Source organism: Stomoxys calcitrans, chromosome 4 (genome assembly GCF_963082655.1).
Source record: "Stomoxys calcitrans chromosome 4, idStoCalc2.1, whole genome shotgun sequence".
NCBI classification, from domain to species: domain Eukaryota; kingdom Metazoa; phylum Arthropoda; class Insecta; order Diptera; family Muscidae; genus Stomoxys; species Stomoxys calcitrans.
In genome coordinates this window covers 162,021,262-162,043,579 of record NC_081555.1, presented here as the reverse complement: position 1 = coordinate 162,043,579, position 22,318 = coordinate 162,021,262, and the positions used below count along the sequence as shown (strand labels likewise).

The following is a 22,318-nucleotide window of genomic DNA, read 5'->3' as shown; positions in this document are numbered from 1 at the left end:
TATAGGGTCGGCAATGGATATTTCAATGACAAAATGAATATACCCCCATCCTTCGGTGGTGGATAAAAAAAAAAAACAAGTAAATGCGCGTAAACTTCGCCTACTGATTTTTATATATACTCAACCATGGACTGCATGGTGTGCGTTCTTTGAATGAATTTTTCAAATAAATAGGCACTCTAGGAAATTATGGACCGTATTTGTCATGGCTTTCAGAAGTCATAAAAATAACAAGTTACAAATTTCATCCAAATCGGATAGTAATTGGGCCTTCAAAAGGTTCAAGAGGTTAAACCGGTCGATCAGATTATATGGGATCTACTCAACACAGTCGTTGGAAGTCATAACAAAAAACCCTTCTTACAAAATTTCAGCCAAATTGGATAAATGTTTCGGCCTATAGAGGCTCAAGAATTCAAGATCTGAGATCGGTTTGTGTGGCAGCTATATCAGGTTATGAAGAGATTTCAAACATTCTTAGCACAGATATCGGAAGTCAAAACAAAACACTTTGTGCAAATTTCAACCAAATCCGATTAAAATTTCGGCCTCTAGAGGCTCACAAAGTCAAGATGCTGCTATATAAAAACATGGATCGATAAAGCTCATTTGCAATTGCGGTTAGGAGAAAGTTTCCCAGCACTCTAAGAGATATACTTCAGGAAGCTCTACGTGCAACAGTGAAGTGGGCTACCGAAAGTGGTCTAGGTATACATCCGTGCAAGGCAGAAGTAGTTTTCTTCAGCAGGAGATACAAGTTGCCTATAGTCTCACCTGTCTCCTTGGGAGGAGAGAATGTTCCATTCGCAGAAAGTGCAAAATACCTGGGTGTTTTGCTGGACAGGAAATTGAACTTCAAATCCAACATTTTGGAAAGGGCAAGAAAGGCAACTTTTGCCCTATACACCTGCAAGAGAACCATTGGCATAAGTTGGGTGGTTTTGACCGCGCGTCATGCATAGGGTTTATATTGCAGGTGTCAGACCTATGATGCAATATGGTGTTGTGGTCTGGTGGACGGCGCTAAAAAAGTCCACCTGCTATTCAATAGTCACTGTGAACGACACCATCTGATGCACTGAATTTAATGCTACATCTAACGCCTCTGGACATTGTTTCTAGGCAAATTGCTGCCACCAATGCCGTGAGGCTATGGGAGCTTTCTTTTTGGTCATGTGGCGGCTACGGACACTGTGTTATCCTTGATACGGTGTCCGATGTTCCAGGCTGTGTGGATTACACCCTACCTTAGCCGCTTTTTGATAATAAGTACTCTACCACTATTCCTGATAGAAACGATTGGAACTACGATATCCCTGGTAATAGAAGTTACATAGATTTCTATACGAATGGTTTCAAACTAGATGCCCAGGTGGGCTTTGGGGTGTACTCTTAAGATCTAGAACTGGTCATATCGAAAAGGTAACTCGACCACTGCAGTGTGTATCAAGCGGAGATACATGCAATCATGGAAGTGGGGGAATGGCTTAGATATAATGTCAAAACGACATCTGGCATACATTTCTTCTAAGACAGCCAGGCAGCCAGGCAGCCATTAAATCCCTGGAGAACGTATTTCTGAACACAAAAACCGCCCTCGACTGTCGCAGATCTCTCAACGAGATGGCTGAACAGTTCAAAGTTCACCTGTTCTGGATGCCGGGCCACAGAGATATCCCAGGGAATTGTAAAGCGGGCGAGCTTGCGAGACTAGGACTACCTTAAATATTCCAGGGATACTAGAATCTGTGGGTATGCCTCTAGCGACATGTAAGCTAAGTTTTAAGGATCAGGTCCTAAGGACAACGAATGATGGTCGTAAAGATAGGGCTGTGAGCATTCCAAAACTATGTGGCCTAATCTAGACGTGAAGAGGTCTACCCGCTTTGCTGTCGTTGGCTTCAACAGATGTCTCAGTCATTGTGTCCGTCATGACAGGAAAACATGCTGACAGACTGAAGGTTGCCAGCAACGACTTTTGCAGAAGCTGTGTGTGTCCCGCGCTAGCAGAAGGAGTTCGACTTTAGGTTCTCATTTCTTTGAGAACCTGTCTGCTTTAGCAGATGTGAACATTCGCAAGTTCTTGGTCTTTTTACAGCGACCTGGATGGTTCAATGGTAGGAACTAGAAGGCATCTTCCGTCTTCTGTTCCTGTGGTATCACAATAATTGAAAACGTCTAAGTGAGTCTGATGGCAGACTGCCACTTAAACCTAACCTAACCTAAAGGGCAAACAAAATTAGAAATAAACAGAACAAATTGAATTTTATATTTAAGTAGATTGGAGAATATCTCTGGAATCATATTTTTTTATTTTCTACTTACACGTTGATTTTGGTAGGCAGTAACGGCTGTAAAAGATGTCTCGGTAAATACAAATGTTCGATAATGGCTCGAGTGTTCACTTTCATCCATAGATGCGTTCTTTGGTGGCAAATACACGATGTGGAAACGAGGCTGGTAACGGTGCATGGAATTTAGTATAATCTAAAAAAAATTGTTAAAAAATTTAAAAGTCAGTAAAATCTTTAAAAATGAAAAATGGAGCATAGGTATTTGCAGGTTAGGTAACACAAAGTGTTAGCAAGTTCACACTGGTATATGTCTGTTAAACTAGAAATGACACCTACATGATATTTGTTTATTGTTTATAAACCACCAAATCGTTTGCTATTGAATTTATTTTAAGAAAAAGTTATTCCTGATGGAGTTTAATAGCGTGATTGGGTTTGTTTTGGCTAAAAAATCGCAAACAGCCATTGTTGGCGAACTTAAACACCTCAAAGGGTGTTTAAGTTCGCACCATAAATCGTTTTAATGATACTGGTAGTGAAACGCCATGGTGGTGGTTCAGAAAAAACTGAAACAGCACCTGAAAGGGTTAGGCGAGTATAGGTTCGAATGCCGTAAAGGCAATCGAAAGGCTAGAAAAGTTACCCAATTGAGCAATTCGTATTATCCTAAAAGGTTCGTGTTTACTCAACCGAGCGCGCGTACGTGAATTTGAGTCTACAAACTGCCACCCAAAGTAATTTTCCATCTCAGGTTATGGTATGGACAGCTTTGACCGCCGAGCCTGGCGTCAAAATAAATGCGACATATTATTGGGAAAACATTTTGAAAGATGCTTTGGAGCGTGGGCACGCAAACCTTTCGGTCGTAGTGCATAGACAATCGAATGACTCATAATTCATGTTTCGAACTTCATTTCGTCCACACAGTGGCTGTCCAATGCCTACGGGATATGTGTAGTCAATTGCCCCAAATATACCGGTCCTATACTGGAGAATTAGTTACCTGTCACATGACAAATCCTACAGGGAATGAAAAGTTTCATGCCATAACTTATGATTCTTAGTTATTACCTAAAAAGTTGCTTAATTATTGTTAAAATTTGTTTATCCGTTAAATATATTTGACAACTAATGTTATCTCCCTTAAAAATACTTGCAAAGTATACTCATCCTCTTCGAACTGTCCCAGGACCTATCCTATGGTGTTCGAATGGTGGTAATTCGTCACCTCGATCGATAAACCCTTATAAAAGAGATAGGGTTTTCTATGTTAGGGGACGAAAACTGGGACCGGTCCTTATCACCAGAGGACCTATCCCGTGGCAGGTTTGGGACCTGTCCCACTTCCCGTAGGGATTCGCCAGATGCCAATCCGAGAAACTTTGACCCCATTATAGAAAGCAAGGCAAGGACTACAAGTATGCCAATATAGATGCCCTGTAGCAATCCATTGTACGAGAATGGTCCAAATACCGGCCGATAAAACTCGTGCAGCTTGCAATTTTTGACCGACTCAGAGTAAGGTTTTGAAATTTAGATTACTTCCACATGTTTTTGTGATTTGAATCAATAAAAAAATTGTTCACACAAAGAAATACTTGGTAACACTCCTTGTCAGCTAACCTGTATATTGTCAGTCTGTAAGCTGGAGTAACATACCACGCGCAGCACTTATGCGTGCTTAAGCAATCAAATGCGCCCACATGCGTTTTTTGGGTTAAATTACATACCATGCGCTTTTTGCTTCACACTAATTTGTAAAAATCTGCTTATTTTTGTCATTTCCAATGTTAATTTTAATGGAAATTGTCAATAATCGTGTTTTAATATTAAAATCGTAGAAGAATTTCTCTAATTTACGATACTACAAAGCAATTTTTGAACAGTAAACATATTCAAATCATGTTTTGCCTCCTGAAACGCGTTCAAAGTTGAGAATTGGTAAACTAAAGGTGGAGTTACATACAATGTGCGCGCACTAAAAACGCATCAAAATGCAACTCTGCAAATTAATCCCACAAATGCAAAACGCAAAAGTTAAACAATTTTTAACTTTGACGCCTAAAAACACTTCTTCACGCATGGCAACACAGAATGGTGCTCGAGTTCAATTGCCAAAGTTGAAAACTTTTACGCGCCGCTATTGTAGAATTTGTTGGCAGAGTTGCATTTTTTAATGCTTTTTTAGTGCGCACGGATGGTATGTAGCTCTACCTTTAAGGTGAAGTTACATACTATGCGCGCCCATTACAAATGCAACTCTGCAAACAAATCCCACAAAAGCTACACGCAAACGTTAGAGAACTTAACTATGATGCCTTAAAACACTACTGGACGTATGGCAACATAGAATGAAGCTCGAGTTCAAACGCCAAAGTTAAAATTGTTTAACATTTGCGCGTTGCTTTTGTGGGATTTGTTTGCAGAGTTGCACTTTTAATGCGCTTTCAATGCGCGCGCATAGTATGTAACTCCAACTTTATTCCGCCAGATACGTGCGTCCATTTATTATGTAACTCAGACAACACAAACAAACCTATTTAATTTTTTTGACATGCACGCATAAGTGCCACGTGAGGTATGTGACATTCTTCATAGATACATCTCATTCATTTATATTCATTTAGACATTCCGTTTGCAACACATCGTAATATCAATTTCCGACCCTACAAAGCATATATATTTCGGATCGTCGTAAAATTCTAAGACGATTTAACGAAGTCCGTGTGTCTGTCCGTCCGTTTGTTGCAATCACTCTAGAGCCTTCAAAAATTGGGATATTGAGCTGAAATTTGTCACAGATACGTCGTTTTGATGCATCTTTCTTGAACGGGCCAAATCGGACCATATTTGGATATAGCTGATATATAGACAGATTTTCCGATAAAGGGTCTAATGCCCATAAAAACTTTATTTTTCATCCGATGAGATTTTAAACAGTGAGTAGTTTAAGGCTTTCCGACAACTGACCCAAATATTTTTTAGATCGGACTATATTTAGATATAGCTACCATATACACCGATCTTCCGATAAAGAGTCTGAAGACCATAAAAGCTTTATTTATTACCCGATTTCGTGAAAATTAGCAACAGTGGGTTATTTTAAGCCTCCCGACACCTGACCTAAATATGAATTAGATCGGTCCATATTTAGATATAGCTGCCATATAGACCGATCTCCCGATAAAGGGTCCGAAGCCCATAAAAGCTTTATTACCCGATTTCGCTGAAATTTAAAACAGTGGATTATTTTAAGCCTCCCGATATCTGACAAAAATGTGGTTCAAATCGGACTATATTTAGATATAGCTGTCATATAGACCAATCTCCCGATAAAGGGTCTGAAGGCCATTAAAGCTTTATTTATTATCCGATTTCACAAAAATTTAAAACAGTGGGTTATTTTAAGCCTCCCGACATCTGACCTAAGTATGGTTCAGTTCGGACTATATTTAGATATAGCTGCCATATAGACCGATCTCCCGATATAGGGTCTGAAGCCCATAAAAGCATTATTTTTTATCCGAATTCGCTGAAATTATGAATAGTGCGCAGTTTTAAGCCTCCCTACATCCGACCCAAATATGCTACAGATCGGACTATATTTAGATATAGCTGCCATATAGACCGATCTGCCGATAAAGGGTCTGAAGCCCATAAAAGCTTCATTTTTTAACCGATTAGGCTAAAATTTGAAACAGTGATTTTTTCTGAGCCTCACGATATCCGACCTTAATATGGTCATGTCGGTTTATATTGAATATATCTGCCAAAAAGACCAATATTTTGTTCTACAAAATTTAATAGTCTCATATATATAGTAGCCCACTCAATATCCGTATCGAATTTGGGTGCATAAGTTATCCAATTTTCACCGGATTGTGACAAAAGGGGGTTTTCACCCACCGAGGTGGTGGGTATCCAAAATTCGGCCTGGCCGAACTTACTGTTTATTTTAGCATTTAAATTATTTAAGCACTTCACTTACATGACCATTTTCATCCAATTGATTATTGGTCAATTTCAATTTATCAAAAGAGATGATTTGTTTCATCCAATTCGCTCCGGGAGCTGGTGAGTCGGGATGGACATGTATGCGTGGCGGTGAGATGGGATCTGCTTTTCCGGCCACTACCCAACTGGAACTGTTTGGAAAAGAGTGATTATAAATTACATACTACATTCCCTTTGTTTAGATATTTTTTCCAACTTACTTATGGAACGCATAACGATAACGCTTGTCATCGACTGGTACAAAATCCATCATCATTATATAGGTCGCCTGAGGATCGAGGCCACCAATTCTAACTTGAAATGTGGGAAACATGCGACGACCCGATTTGGTGACTATCATCTCGGTGCCTTGTTCGTGAAATTTGTCCCAAAGCGTTTTGGTTTCCAACACCACCACCGCCTGGGCCAATGAGGGATGTAAAGTTTCTTCATCTTTATTGCTGCTACCGTTTGTCGCATTGCCGTTTGTGGCTGTCACATCTTTTTTGTTTTTGTTTGACTTTTTATTATTATTGTTGCCATTGCTATTGTTGTTGTTATTATTATTATTATTGTTGTTGTTATTGTTATTGGTGTCATTGAAATGGGCGTTTGTGTTGACAGATTCATCTTTTCCGCTGCACGAACTGTTCGTCTCGATGTCTGACATTTTGGATTCGGCACTCTCGAGTGGCTTATAGCTGCCGCGATCTCTTCCTGCCGTTTGTATGCACGCTGTAACGATGCCAACCAAATAAATGTGAAGGTGTGAAAATGGATATTTTATTTTTATACATATATTAGATGCACGTGTCAAAGGTCATTAAAGGTGGCAATGACATTTAGTTTGAAAAAGACATAACATTTTAAGAAAGAATAGGAACATCTTAGAGACTATATAGTTATCGATATCATGCGATAATAATAGCCCAGAGCATGAGGTCATGCGAACAGCTGAGTACAATTTTTTTATATATGTTTTAATTTTGCAGTAAATCTAAATGTCAAAGGCTTGGTAACACAGCTGTGATTTTTATCTAAAATCTTAAAAAGAATTTCTATTTTATCCGATATTACACACATAAGCAACAAAACAGTGTTCTAATAAAGAAAATACTAATATAAAACAGATTTAAAGAAGATAAGTTGTAAAACAAAATTTTTTTCTAAAAGCACTTTGACATTTCAATTTACGGCATTTGCCACTTAAGGTAGTTTCTTTCGGGGTAGATTTTTGTTGTTGTGCTATTGACGCTACCTCTTAATTATATCATGAACCCAGATAAGCATAACCTATTTATTGTGATTAACTCCGTGTAGTAAAGCATATAAAAACGAAAAATAGTAAACTTCAAACCGCTGTTTGTCAATCTTTGCTCTGTTTCATTTCAGTACAGGATAGAAAAGCCGTGAGTGCAAAAACAAAATGCAGAAAACGTTTCCACTGCAATTCTGTTTGTCTGCCAAGAGGTGGTAACGCTAGGCAAATGGCGTTGTCCGAAACAATACGAGGAAAAGGTGTAAATAATTGTAAGATTTATAAATACAACTTGCAAAATCTGTGTGGGCACAGAAGTCAAATAAAATTTATTAATTTTTGCACGCAATTTTATAATTCACAATAGAGAATTTCTGCGAGTGGCCACACTTATTTGTTCAAAACATATAATGGCAATCCTGACGACAGATGTTCTACATAAGCCTTCACTGGTAATTTATCCAGAACTTCGTTGTCCTGGATAGATGCAATTTTCATACAAATTCCATTACACTGCACTATAAGTACTTAATTAAAATACAGCTATTTAATCAATTCAATTGGGCAACACTATCGATTGTATTTTTATACCCGTCACCGCAGGTAGAAGCACGACGATATATTAATTTTGTCATTCCGTTTGCAACACATCGAAATATCCATTTCCGAACCTTTTTCGTATATTTTGGCTGTCGAATATATAAGGGCTGGTTTATCATTCTCCAGTTATAATTTATCGTATCAAATGTGCTCAAGATGTCAAATCGAAAGATCGGTTTATGTGGGAGCTATATCATGTTATAGACCGACATACTTGGCATAGATGTTGAATGTCATAACAGAAGTCTTCGTGCAAAATTTCGTTGAACTGGTGGCTTGGACTCCAGGTCTTCTTTTTGATTGGCAAAGACACGCCATTCAAAAAGTGACCTGATGTCAACTCGCTCCACCTGCATTTCATAATTGAAAACCCGCTGTCGCTCGTGCATCGTGTTAGAAAATTTCAAGATCTTAAACTTTCGTTTTATATTCCATGGAAGGAGGAATTTCTTAAAAAGCCACACATGCGGTAGTAGTTGAATTCCGCAGTCGAAACCGCATAGCTGTCATACGCATTGGTGAAAAATCCCGCTTAAGTTAAACTAGATGGAGTAATTTTTTTTTTTAATTTTGGTGTTATTCAATGTATTTGAATTCGCAAAAGTGAAAATCGTTTAACTGCAAATACCGCTAAACTGAAAAAGTTTTTACACCCTAAATTCCATTTTAATATAAAACTGAAATCGCGTGAATGAAAAAGTTATTTTTATGGAAAACTATATGGAGTTTTAAAATGCCAATTTGCTAAAAATTTGAACAAGGGCAACATTCCATTAAGGGCAAACTTCTCACATATCAATGAGTCCTGTCCGATTCCAGTTTTTTAAGCTCAGTGTTAAGGGCCCTCATTTTTATAGCCGAGTCTGAACGGCGTGCCGCAGTGCGACCCCTCTTTGTGGAGAAGTTTTTACATGACTGCCATACCAAATGGTACAGTACCTCCCAAATGTCGCCAGCATTAGGAGGGGATAACCACCGTTGAAAATTTTCATGATGTTCTCGCAAAAATTCGAACCCAGGCGTTCAGCGTCATACGCCGACATGCTAACATCTGCGCTATCTGCGTTCAGCGACGAAGCTCATTTTTGGCTCAATGGCAGTATTGTCGACCTTGCAAGAGCTACCAATGCATCTAGAAAAGTCACAGTTTGGTGCGGTTTATGGGCTGGTGGCATCATTGGGTCGTACTTCTTCAAAGATGATGCGAATCGTAACGTAACTGCCAATGGTGAACGCCACCGTGAGATGATATCCAATTTTGTTTGCCCAAAATGCAAGAGCTTGACTTCCATGACATGTGGTTTCAACAAGAAAGCGCCACATGCCGCACAGCACGCGTAACAATGGATTTATTGAGAGGCGAGTCCGATGAATATTTTATATCACGTTTGGGACAGGTCAACACCTTCAGAGTTTTTTTTGAAGAGCTATGTTAAAGTTCATGTCTATACAGACCGCTTCAATTGACGCATTGGAAAACAACATTGAAGCATTTATTCGTGAGATACAGTCCGAAATGTTGGAAAGAGTATGCCAAAATTGGACTAAGCGGATGGACCATTTAAGGTTATTTGTAATTAAGTCACCATTTGCATGAAATAATCTTCAAACAATAAATTATATGGACCGTACTATCGATTCAAATAAAGATTTCATGCATTTTATACCCACCACCGCAGGATGGGGGTATATTCATTTTGTCATTCCGTCTGAAACACATCGAAATGTCCATTTCCGACCTTAGAAAGTATATATATTCTTGATCAGCGTAAAAATCTAAGACGATCTAGCCATGTCCGTCCGTCAGTCTGTTGAAATCACGCTACAGTCTTTAAAAATGGAGATATTGAGCTGAAACTTTGCATAGATTCTTTTTTTGTCGGACTACATCTTGATATAGCCCCCATATAGACCTATCCGCCGATTTAGAGTCTTAGGCCCATAAAAGCCACATTTATTATCCGATTTTGATGAAGTTTGGGACAGTAAGTTGTGTTAGGCCACTCGATATCCTTCTTCAACTTGGCCCAGATCGGTCCAGATTTTGATATAGCTGCCATATAGAACGATCCTCCGATTTAGGGTCTTAAGCCCATAAAAGGAACATTTATTATCCGATTTTGCTAAAATTTGGGGCAGTGAGTTGTCTTAGACCGTTCGACATCCTTCGTAAATTTAGCTTAGATCGGTCTAGATTTGGCTATAGCTGCCATATAGACCGATCCTCCGATTTAGGGTCTTAGGACCATAAAAGCCACATTTATAATCCGATTTCGCAAAAATTTGACACAGTGACTTATGTTAGGCTTTTCGACATCCTTGTCGTATATGGTTCAGATCTGTCTATATTTAGATATTTGATAGCTATATCCAAATATAGACAGATCTGAACCATATACTTTGTTTTACACAATTGAACAATGTCTTGTACTTATCCACTCAATATTCGTGTCGAATTTGTTCCAAATCGGACCATATTTCGATATAGCTGCTATGGGGTAAATATGCATAAATTATGCATTTTTCACCGGATTATGATGAAAGGTGGTTAACATATATACCCGAGGTGGTGGGTATCTAAAGTTCGGCCCGGCCGAGCTTAACGCCTTTTTACTTGTTCCAAATTGTATATGTTTTTTTCAACTTTCCTAGAGCTCTTAAAAAACACCCCCTCTACGTAATCAAAATGTGTTTAAAGTACCTTTAGCTTTTCCTTATGGGAAACATTCAATGGGTCTAACCTAGATTTAAGTGAAAGCAATCCTTATCGAAAAATAAATCTAAGCTAATTTAATGAATAAGGGCTTGAATTCAGACTTTCATTTATTAGTCGATTTACATCGATATCGATACCGTTACTTAACGCTCTCAGATGTGGCAACATCACCTAAATTCGATTATTTTGTTGCTACCATTCCCCAAAATTAAAACTCTGGTGCGCTATTTAAAGCAATCACACAAACATTGAAGAAAAATGTTGTTTGGTGGGGAATAGCGTCAAGCTTGACAGAAAAACAATTATTTGTGCCAAATACTAATTGATTTTCGAATTCATTAAATACAACAACGAATGGGGCAGCCACAATGGCAACTATCGAATATCTTTGTGTGTTGTGTTATACTATATGGTGTACGTCTTTCTGTCTGGCCATAGATCTTTCCAAATTCCTCTTTCACTTCTCTCCCTTTGTTGTTGTTTTTGGATTCCCCCAAATCAGTGCAAGAATCCATGCATGCCATCTGGTAAGATAATACGAGTACCAACAAATCACATACAGATTGTCGCTTTGGCCAGACGGTTGATATACATAACCCATGCAATTTTATAGTCTGGTCGGTGCTACAGAAATTCCCTTGCTATTCCCTTTTATTTGTTGCCAGCAATTAGGTTGATGATGGTGGCATAACAATCATTAGGTCATGGGTCATAAACAGCAATGACTTTGAAATGAACCGAGGGATAGATTTGAAAAGTATTTTTGAATTGTTTTGAATTTGTTGTCAACGATACATGGAGAATCTAATATTGATCGTAGGGTTCTTAACAATTTTCTAATGGATTAATTCTTCTTTTACCCAATATTCTCATTAAATATCTAAAACTAAAGCCTAATTTCGTTTAATATACCATGGAGAGGATTGGAAGACTTTGAGACATTTAATATTCTGATCAGTATAACCCACTATGATATGAATACACCAATTGTTAGATTACTTAGAGAATTTAATATAAATGAAGCTACTAGCATTAGCCAATACTTCTTTCCCATGGAAAACTTCTTTATTTACTTTTGAAGTTAAGCCAATGGTATAGTAATCACACTGCAGATTTTGTTTCCATCACAAAAAAAGTTGCCTTAATGCCTAACGTAATGTAAGATTGCTGAACACAATGAAACCATATACATATATCTCTGAGACATATTGCACATAAATATATCATATTGAAAGTTTTGAACATTCTGATGTGTACTCATATTTGTTTTCCTCCTATGACTGATTAATTTGACTCATGTTCTGGTGGTGAATGTTCTTCTCCACCACCTCTTTCACTTTTATGGCCGAGGGTTTCTTTTGTCTTGCAGACATTGTAAGCAAACCCCAATGTTGTATTTTGGAGTTGATCGTTGATCTATAGACAAGAAAAAGGGAATAAATTCAAAGTGGCCCCCCCTTTTTGCCCACTTTGGGTGAAGTTACTTTCAGATGATGTGATGCTCGAAAGATGTTTTCGAAATTTGTGTGTAAAGTGTCTAAATTTAGATAGAATACAACTTGTTGTTACAAGCACGCGGCAGTAATATCATCCATACGATCACTGATCATCCATTTCATACCAACACAAAAAATAAAAGGAATGATGCAGTAGCTGATAGTACTACGACGCATATTTATGAGGATCATCCATCTATCTATCTCCCCGCCATGGTATCGACTGCAAAGAAGCCAAACATTACAGATCGACTTAACACAAAAAGTAAAAAAAAAATAAAAAAAATGAAAACTTGTGTCGGTGGCGTCGTCGGTGTACCATTGTCACTCAACACTTTCAGAATATGACTATAAATTGCTAATTAAGTGCTTCAAAAATAAATTTCAATTATTTTATGCGCTGAAACATTTATGGCGGTCGATTATTAAAAACTACACAAAAATAAAAACAAAAACTAAAATCAAGGGCCAAGATTATAATGCTTTTAGAATCTTCAGTTGAAAAAGATATTCATTTGAATTTATGTGGGACAAATTACTCTAAGTATATACGAGTTCTTTGTAGTGTAGCCAAAGAAAATATAAAATATTAAAAATCTTCTCTTTAACAACATTGAATGCATAGAGTATTATAACATATACATAGCCTTAAATTTCTGGGGATGAAGATAAAAGTTAAGGCTTAAAGGCTCATCGCTTCGAAAATAAGATTAACCCAAACTACATGAACTGGCGAGATTTCCAAAAATGTTGTCTGACCAGTTTTAACGTCGCAAGTCTCAGGTCAAGATGAAGAGCACGCAGATAAAAATAATTTTCAAAAACAACAACTCTGGTCGAAAAACAACTACGAAAGTTGTTAATTTTCCTGCAACAATTTATTTTGAATCTCAACGATCCAAAGTACAAATTTGTTTTTGAAAAACACTCTTTGTAAGCCAAAATATAACAACAACAACAATATATCCATAAGCAAGGCAAAAAACCATCGAACCAGCCAACGCATGTGCTTTGCTTCGATTGGTGGTGTTTTTGTTTTCTTTGTTCGGATCGCGCTGCTTTGTCTCGTTCGTTTTACTGCTGCTCTCGGGTTTTCCTCCGTTGCTCTCTACTACTACCCTTAAAAACAAATTTTAATAATTTTGGTGCCGCAGAGTATTGAACTCATTATCTCATGTTTGGTAGTCTTGCACGCATCCTCTAGCCTACCGAGAAGGAAAAAACCACTCTAAAATTTTTTTTCTGAATACGAAATTAATATTTTTTATGCTGAATTTTCCAAATTAATGAAAAAAAGAATTATTTTTTTTTTTTTGGCCGAACGAGGGACTCTGACCTTGGTTTGCAAGTGATGAATGGCATGGGAGTTTTGTGTTCTTCATGGTAGTACACCTATTTTAACAACTACCTCAACTAAAGAGTTTATTGGAATTCCAAAAAATTTTATTCAATTTATTTGTCAAGTCTCTTGTAGAGTCTTACTTACGTTCTTAAAAAAATAATGCCTTCGATTCAATGCTAAAATTCGTTGAGAATTTAAAGTTTCCCATACAAATTTGGTAGTTTTTTTAAGAGTTATTTTTTCCTGTATAGATCTTAACTATGAACACCCTCCTGTAGGAATAGGTGAAATATTGGTTTGCCCAAAAAGTAATTGTGGATTTTTCATATAGTCGGCGTTGACAAATTTTTTCACAGCTTGTGACTCTGTAATTGCATTCTTTCTTCTGTCAGTTATCAGCTGTTACTTTTAGCTTGCTTTAGAAAAAAAGTGTAAAAAAAGTATATTTGATTAAAATTCATTCTAAGTTTTATTAAAAATGCATTTACTTTCTTTTAAAAAATCCGCATTTACTTTTTGGGCAACCCAATACTTACTTGTTCACACAACTGTTTCTAAAAATCAACCTTGTCCTCCCCCCGTCATGCTATCGATGCTTAGATGGCCAACCACTGGCCATATAACCTAAATACTAACACATTAATGACAAACGAATAGAAAAATTAACTAATAACAAGTAAAAGCGTGCTAAGTTCGACCGAGCCGAATCTTGGGAACCCACCACCATGGATTCTGCTAAAAATTTATACAAAATAAATTAAGTTGTAGGGCATAATTTTATTCTACAATACATACTAAACATCTGTCAAACCAAAAAAATTTAAGCTTCTAGGAATTGAAAATGGATGATCGAGAGACCGGTATACATGAGAGCTATATCAGGTGAAAGACCGATTTTGGCCGTACTCGGCACAGTTGTTGGAAGTCATAACTAAACACTACATGCAAAATTTCCGGCAAATATGACAAAAATTGAGGCTTGTAAGAGTTCAAGAAGTCAAATTACTTGGCAAAATTGTTGGAAATCATAATAAAACACTAAATTTCAGCCAAATCGGATAGGAATTGCGCCCTTTAGAGCCTCAAAGAGTCAAGACCCTTGATCGGTTTATATGACAGCTATATCAGGCAATGGACCGATTTCAACCATGCATAGCACATTTGTTGGAAATCATAACAAAACCCCTCATGCAAAATCGAATAAGAATTGCGCCCTCTAGAGGCTCAAGAACTATCATCAGGATATCGGGTTATATGGGAGCTATATCAGGTTTTGCAACGATTTAGACCATACTTGGCATACTAACTGACACAGGCTCCTCAGTTACAGTCTGAAAGAACCTCTACGAACCGTTAAATACCAAATGAGGTTTCCGCTAGGAAGACAGCTTATCGTATTTAAAATTTCCGCTGAAAAAGATATTTCGAGATGCAGGTGTGATAGGCATGGCACACTATTCACAAAATAATACCACACTGAAAAAAAGTTGGCCCAAATTGTTTTTTTATTCGTTGGATTTTTGTAGAGAAAATGAGCCAAAGAAACAAAACTTTAAAATAAAGATGCTATCTTTAAATTCAATTTCTAATTTACTAACGGACATGACCATCCGTTTCAAGTTTTGGTCGCTAATTTATTCTTATTTTACTTCATAGATGACTGTCAATTTATTATCTTTTGGAAAATTCTTTTTTTAAACTAAGCAGATGTTTAACCCAAAAAAATTACACATTTAAAGACGCTGCTATTGGTAAGGCTATTTTGCGTCTTTAAAAACGGTTCACTGTTGTCTTGTCCCAAGGTCAATTTCCTAACTTTCAACGATATTTTGAGCTGCATTGTAGATTTTTGTCTTTAAAAACAAGACAAGCAAAGTTAAGCATTAATTAACCTACCATTTCAAATAAAAAATTCTTAATATGAAGAAAAATATTTTTCACCAAAGGGAATGTTTACTTAAAAAGTTGGAAAGTTGAACATTTTTAAATTAAATTTGTTAATCTTTGGCCCGAATCGTTAAAATTGGTACAACATTTTTTCATCGCATATTCCTCGCCTAGCCGACGGACCGATATTTTTGATCGGAAAATACTCCTTAAAAGTGGGTCTAACAGTGAATCGATAAAAACACAGTTAATGGTAAAAATCCTTGGAAAATTGTGAATCGAGCAAACATCAAAAGTTGAAAACTAATGACTCGACTATGAAAAGGAACACAACTTCAGTTGAGTTGTCAACGGCAAAATAAATATGTTATAGAAATATCCATTTCTGTATTAAATTGCAAATGTTTTTACAGTTTTCTTAGTAGTTGAACGTTAAAAACACTGATATTGAATGAAACTAAGAGAGTTTTTCAAATTTGTGCTGATTCTTATTTCATGGTTTTATCTCCTGCCAACGCAACTATAGTTGAGCGACAATCCATAATCGACTCCTAAAACTTTGAGAAAGAAACTACTATAAAGAAATGAACAACACTCGTTTTTAAATAAAACGAAGAATAATCACCCTTATTCCCGTTGTCAAAGGCGAATATTACACTTCGTTGTATTCTGTAACTTATTCGCCTTCGACAGTTTGATAATAGAAAAATATTGTGGTAAATAGAAAAAATCTATAAAAGTAAGTTCATACTCTTTGGACAAACAGCCCGATATAATTTAGAATTTTCGTCAAATGTGACAGTCGAATTTGACGTGATACCAAAAATGTAAACGAATTTTCGTCTTCGAAAACCGTAATACCATTTTGTAAAAATGTCGACATTCGACTACGCCATCGCCAATCGGAATAAGGGCGAATATTGGCTAATAAGTGTACTTTGAAATATACTATAGGCAGATTAGGATTAAAGCACAATACACCAACACTACCAGTGTTGTTATGGGCATATGGATATTATGATGTATGGATATGAGGAAAAACATCTCGAAATTATGTGCCGCCGCGAAATTTGGTGATGAAGCGACGGATATCAAGAAATCTATTCAGCTAGTCGAACAAACTACTGCTATGAGCATCTAAGTAAGAAAATTATCGTCTGAAAATGATGGCAAAGAGGATGCGAAATCATTCCGAGGGATTGCAAATGCAAATTGGTCCATGAACATACCATCAAGAAACAGGGGCAAACTTCTCACATATCAATGAGTGCTGCCTATTCATGTTTGAGCTCAATGTTAAGGTAAATTTAGAAGTAATACATTATACATACATTCAAGATTTAAGTTCTTGGGCCTATACAAATGCAGTTTTTAATCAATTTTGCTGAAATTTATGAGTTGTAGTAGATCCTAACATATCCTTCCCGAATATGGTGGAAATCGTACTTCATTTAAATATAGCTGTCATACATATAGACCAATATTCTGTGTTACCGTCTTGAACAGTAAATTGTATTAGACCCTTCGACTTCCATGCAAAGTTTGGTCCAAATGGGACCATATTTCATGTAGCTGCTATTAGTTCATAAATGATGAATTTTTCACCGTCAAAAGGTGGTTAATATATATTTATATCCTAGGTATTGGTCATGCAAATTTCGGCCCAGCCAATTTTTATGCCATGGTTATTGTTTACTCTTTCACATTATTCCTTATACTTTCAAAATCATCTTCATCGACTCCTGTGAGCTTATTGTTCATACTGTTTTCAACCGATGACCTGATTCCAGGTTCAATATTATTTCTGATATCATGCATTTGACCCAGGATTCACTGAATAAGGTTAAGCCAAGCGATCAGCTCACATCATTGTTTTATAATTTTCGGTAGTACTCGGCATTGAGGATGTCAACTTATTCTCTTTTTACGTTCATTCTTTATTTATGTTTTCTCCTATTTGATGGCATTTTCAATGGGCAGATTTGACATCCTTAATGATGTTCATGGAGCTTATCCACTTTATGTTTTCGCAAGTGACTTAACTTTCTACTAGTGAATCCTGCATTGGTCCAGTGTTCAGTAATATAAGGTTGTGTCACTTGCGAAAACAAAGTGAAAAGAAAAAAAGCCTTCCGTGTGATCTCTTTAATATCCTGCTGGAGAAGATTATACGAGATGCAGATGTGAAAAGCTAGGGCACACTAATCACGAGAGAACACATGCTGCTCGCCTACGCCGACGACATCGACATCATAGGTCGGTCACTGGAAGTAGTGACTGCAGCCTTTGATAGAATTGAAAGAGAGTCAGTGAAAATGGGTCTGGCAATAAATGGAGATAAGACTCTCAAAACGCCTTGTAGAACCGAGCAGATAAAGAATATGGAGAAAATTGGGAACCACAACTTTGTGATAGTCAGTAACTTTATCTACCTTGACACCGCCGTAACCGAAACGAATGACATCAGTTTTTTGATAAAGTGAAGAATAATCCGGCAAACAGATGCTACTTTGGACTAAGTAAGCAGTTTAGAAACAAGGTTACCTCTCGACAGACGAAGATTACAATGTACAAGACACTGATATTACCCGTGAAGCATGGGTACTTGTGAAAGCAGATGAGGCAGTGCTTGGAGTATTTGAGAAAATGATTCTTCGTAAAATATATGGACCAGTTTGCGTTAATGGAGAATCTAGGCGACGTATGAACCACGAGCTGTATAAGCTGTATGACGACGATAGCATAGTTACACGCATCAAAATACATCGGCTGCGTTGGCTAGGTCATGTTGTCAGAATGGATGAAGAAGCTCCAGCAAAGAAGTCTTTTGAAGGCAAACACGGTGGTACACGCAAACCGGGAAAACCAGAAGCCCGATGGAAAGATCAAGTGGTGGGAGACACCTCGAAACTTGGTGTCAGAGATTTTAGAATAAGCGCAGAAGATTGAGGCGCTTGGAACGCTATTATACGTTCGTGAAGTGGAACAAATGTTCTGTCATTGCCAATTAAAGTAAGTTAGTAAGGATATTGGAATAAATGTGCAACTTTTTGAATTTCATTGAATATACGGGTAGACATATGTCTCAAAAAAAAACTACAATACATATGAGAATATATGCTAATAAGAGCGCGCTCTACATAAGACAAGTCTTATGAATACAGAAAGTGGCAGCTCATATGACATATCTGATAATGTAATAGGAGTTTTAATGATAAAAATTCAATAAATTGTATTGGGTTGCCCAAAAAGTAATTGCGGATTTTTTAAAAGAAAAAGAAATGAACGTTAATCAGATATACTTTTTTACTCTTTTTTTTAAAGCAAGCTAAAAGTAACAGCTGATAACTGACAGAAGAAAGAATGCAATTACAGAGTCACAAGCTGTGAAAAAATTTATTAACGCCGACTATATGAAAAATCCGCAATTACTTTTTGGGCAACCCAATATATTGGCTGATCGCTTGCCATAACCTTGTTCAGTGAAACCCGGCATTGGTCTTCGTTTTTAAGACAAATTACAACCAATTGTGTAATGTTCGTTGGACTGCCCTTCTAATGAAGGTTATGATCTGATGCTATATATTCAGGAGATGGATAAGTTGAGCATTTACAAAAAATCTGTTTATAACTATTTAGTCGATTCGATTTCGTAGAGTGTACTACAGATCCTGTATAGTTTTTCATGTTTTTACTCGTCTGGTGGGTAAAAGAATTGAAATAGAATATAACTCCCACATGTGGACAAAAGCTTCAAAATCATTATTTAATCATTTTACACGATTCTAAGAAGACCAATGATAATACTAAATCGAATGTACAGCTCTATATTCTCCTTGAACACCGTCGGAACTAGGTTGCTTTGAATTGTTGTAAGTTGTAGTGTTCCTTTTGAGAGGTCGGAATGTTTGTGAGAAATACAAGAAACTCACTACTTTGCTATATAGCCGGACCAAGAATTTGTTTTTAGAAAATGAACACGACTTCCGTTTAATATTGTTCTACCATCTATAATATGATATGTCAGAATCACACATAATTGCCATTATCATGATGGAAAGTATTGCTTATTGCTCAAGATGGGATTCTACTATTTATCGTGTTGAATCCCATTTCTACGCTGTGAAAACTAGTATTTTTGTTTCCAATAACATCGTACATTATAGCGTACATCACTAGCAACTTAACAACTAACTGGTTAAAATGTAGAAAAATACCTTCAATTTGTTTCATTGGACTCAATGCACTCATATAGGGTGAAGACCAATGATCCGTGGTGGTGTAACAACCATAATCCGTTATATTAGCTGTAAGACTGCCATTATCCATGAATGGCATAGAGGACATTAGGGCACTGGAACATTCCGTAGGACCCATAATGTTGGAGGTAGGCGGAGGACGCATGTAAACAGTTTGATGCATATCACTTGGCGAATATCTTCTAAAGTATTTTAATTATATTTTATTATAAACTTTTCTCAATTCAACTAAATTTTCAATTTTCCATTTGATTAGAGATCACTTGTTTTTATGTTACAATGCCGTTAACAGATTTATGTTCTCTTTTAATTTGTTTAAACATTTAAAAGTGCCAATTGATTTGACAGATAAGAGCTAGATCGGTCGAGTGTAAAAAAATTTGCACTGGGGGAATTTTAATTTGATTAATTTGCTATGCCATGGCTCACATCAACAACATATCAATCACAATTCTCACAAAAACACCTGTGATGTTGTTTGGGGCAGGGAGATTTGGTTTTTGGAACAACAAATCGGCTTTTAATCTCACACCTAACAAGTATTTCGCACTGATGTTCTGAAAATCATCACCGCTGTTCGATTAGAGACCAAATTGGTTGTATACTTTATATGCTTTAGCTTTGATTGCTGTTTGGGGTTGTTTGCTATTTTTTGACACTTTTGCTTTTCGTTTTTTATTTCTTTTGGTTTTGCCGATCAGCGAATTAATTAAACTTTCAACAAGTCGCCGAGGATCAGTGATGGAGGCCCGCTCGCTCACTCACTACAATTGTTGGTATTTAAACACCGACGTTGTCGTTGTCTTGAATACTCGCAAACATCACTATTGGAACGCGACGCGGCAGCGTAAGATGGCTGTTTTTAGTTTTAGAACTGATCAACCGTTGTGAATTGACACTTCACTAAAATTTGCATTTGTTTTTCATTTCTTTCATTCATTCATTGGTGATTTAAGTGCGAACTGATCCATGCGAAAGCGTGGCACCAATCAACAAAAATTATCTCTTTAATGACACCGAGTGTGAAGGTTCCTTTCTTCTTTATATGTGCACAGACAAACTGGCTGACTGACTGATAGGCAGAGTTAGCGAGCGCGTTCTACCATCCAAACGATCGAGTGATTGTGCTTGGTGTGAAATTTTTCCTAAACCTGTGTTTTTTTCTTTACTTCTTTGGATGTTTCTTCCACATCCCCGAATAGCAGCAGAAGAACGGGCAAAATTGGCTTGCTTGCTATCTTAGTAACGGGTTAGACTAAAATAAACAGACTTGCATGTTTCTCGAGATCAGAGAGTCGTTGTTGTCGTCGTCGTCGTTCTTCAGATCACCATCATCGTCATCATCATCATCTTCACCATAGCCAGCATCAGTTCATCAGCCAAGTAGTGCCACAGCACAAGCAGAGCAGACATGCTCAAAAGGGGATCTGTTTTTAGACCAATAGCACCTCACATGCCGCAGATGGCGGCTACAGCATCAGCATTATTTGTATATGTGTATAGTGTTTGGCTGATTGTGTATTTCCCCCTAAATAGTTTTTGTTGCTATAGTGCTCACTTTCACTCACCACATCACTTGAGTTTTTGCTGCATGCTCAGCCCCCGCCTGCCTGTATGTTAATTGTGGCCTGAGAGATTTACTATTCATAACCATGTGTAGGTTGTCCACTCACATATCATCAACAACAACAGAAGCCACAGTGTAAGAACACTCATGTTTTTGATTGGCTAGCGCAGGCAACCCAATGACCATGACTTCACTTGAGTGATAGCGGATTTGTGGCGGTGCTTCTTTAAAAAACGACATTAGGAAAAAATTCTTTTATAGGGCCATAAGAAAATCTCAAATTTTGTGGTGTGAATTAAAACCTTTTAACTGACGTTGCTTATTACAAGAGTTACATTTGCATTAGCACAAAATCCTATTTTCCATCTTACGATATGCTGAACGCTTATAGCGAAAATAGACCCGTTATTTTAAAAATAACTTGATCATTCACAATAGATTCATTTATAATACTTGTTTTCACAGTAGATATAATATCATTAGATGTATTCACAATAGAGTTATTCGCAATAGACGTATTTCTTGAGTTGGCCACATGTATTTGTGACAACATAGAAAAAAATCTGTTATAGGTATATATTTGCTATTAAGGTTCACAAACAGTTTTCCCGAAAGAGGTGTTTAAGATTGAGTAAAATTATGAGTTTTTTCTTAAGCGGTCCTTTTTTTGGCATAAGAAGAAAATAGGTGTTCGTACGAAAGAGGTATTCACTCGACTGATAAGCCTGCACTGGATACCTTTGTAGAACTTTATTGTGTTGAATAGGGGTCATTATAATTTCACTTTATAGCACTGTACACACCGTATGCAGAGGTTAGCATGTCCGCCTATGACGCTGAACGCCTGGGTTCGAATCCTGGCGAGACCATAAGAACATGGCAACCTTTGTGAGGAACTATGTCAT

The 22,318-nt window shown here is 37.1% G+C and overlaps 1 protein-coding gene across 1 annotated transcript in view; it reads right to left on the bottom strand.

Moving 5' to 3' along the window:
* The window catches only part of LOC106087823 (T-box transcription factor TBX1), a 28,891-nt gene extending 7,812 nt beyond the window's left edge, over positions 1-21,079 (bottom strand). Inside the window, exons 1-5 of the mRNA XM_013252999.2 lie at positions 21,016-21,079; positions 19,805-20,201; positions 6,510-7,023; positions 6,284-6,440; positions 2,326-2,487 (exon numbers count right to left, since the gene is read on the bottom strand). Of these exons, the coding sequence (XP_013108453.2) occupies positions 2,326-2,487; positions 6,284-6,440; positions 6,510-7,023; positions 19,805-20,009 (1,038 nt within the window). The 5' untranslated portion in view covers positions 20,010-20,201; positions 21,016-21,079. The remainder of the gene's footprint in view (positions 1-2,325; positions 2,488-6,283; positions 6,441-6,509; positions 7,024-19,804; positions 20,202-21,015) is intronic.
* Positions 21,080-22,318: the final 1,239 nt, after the last annotated feature.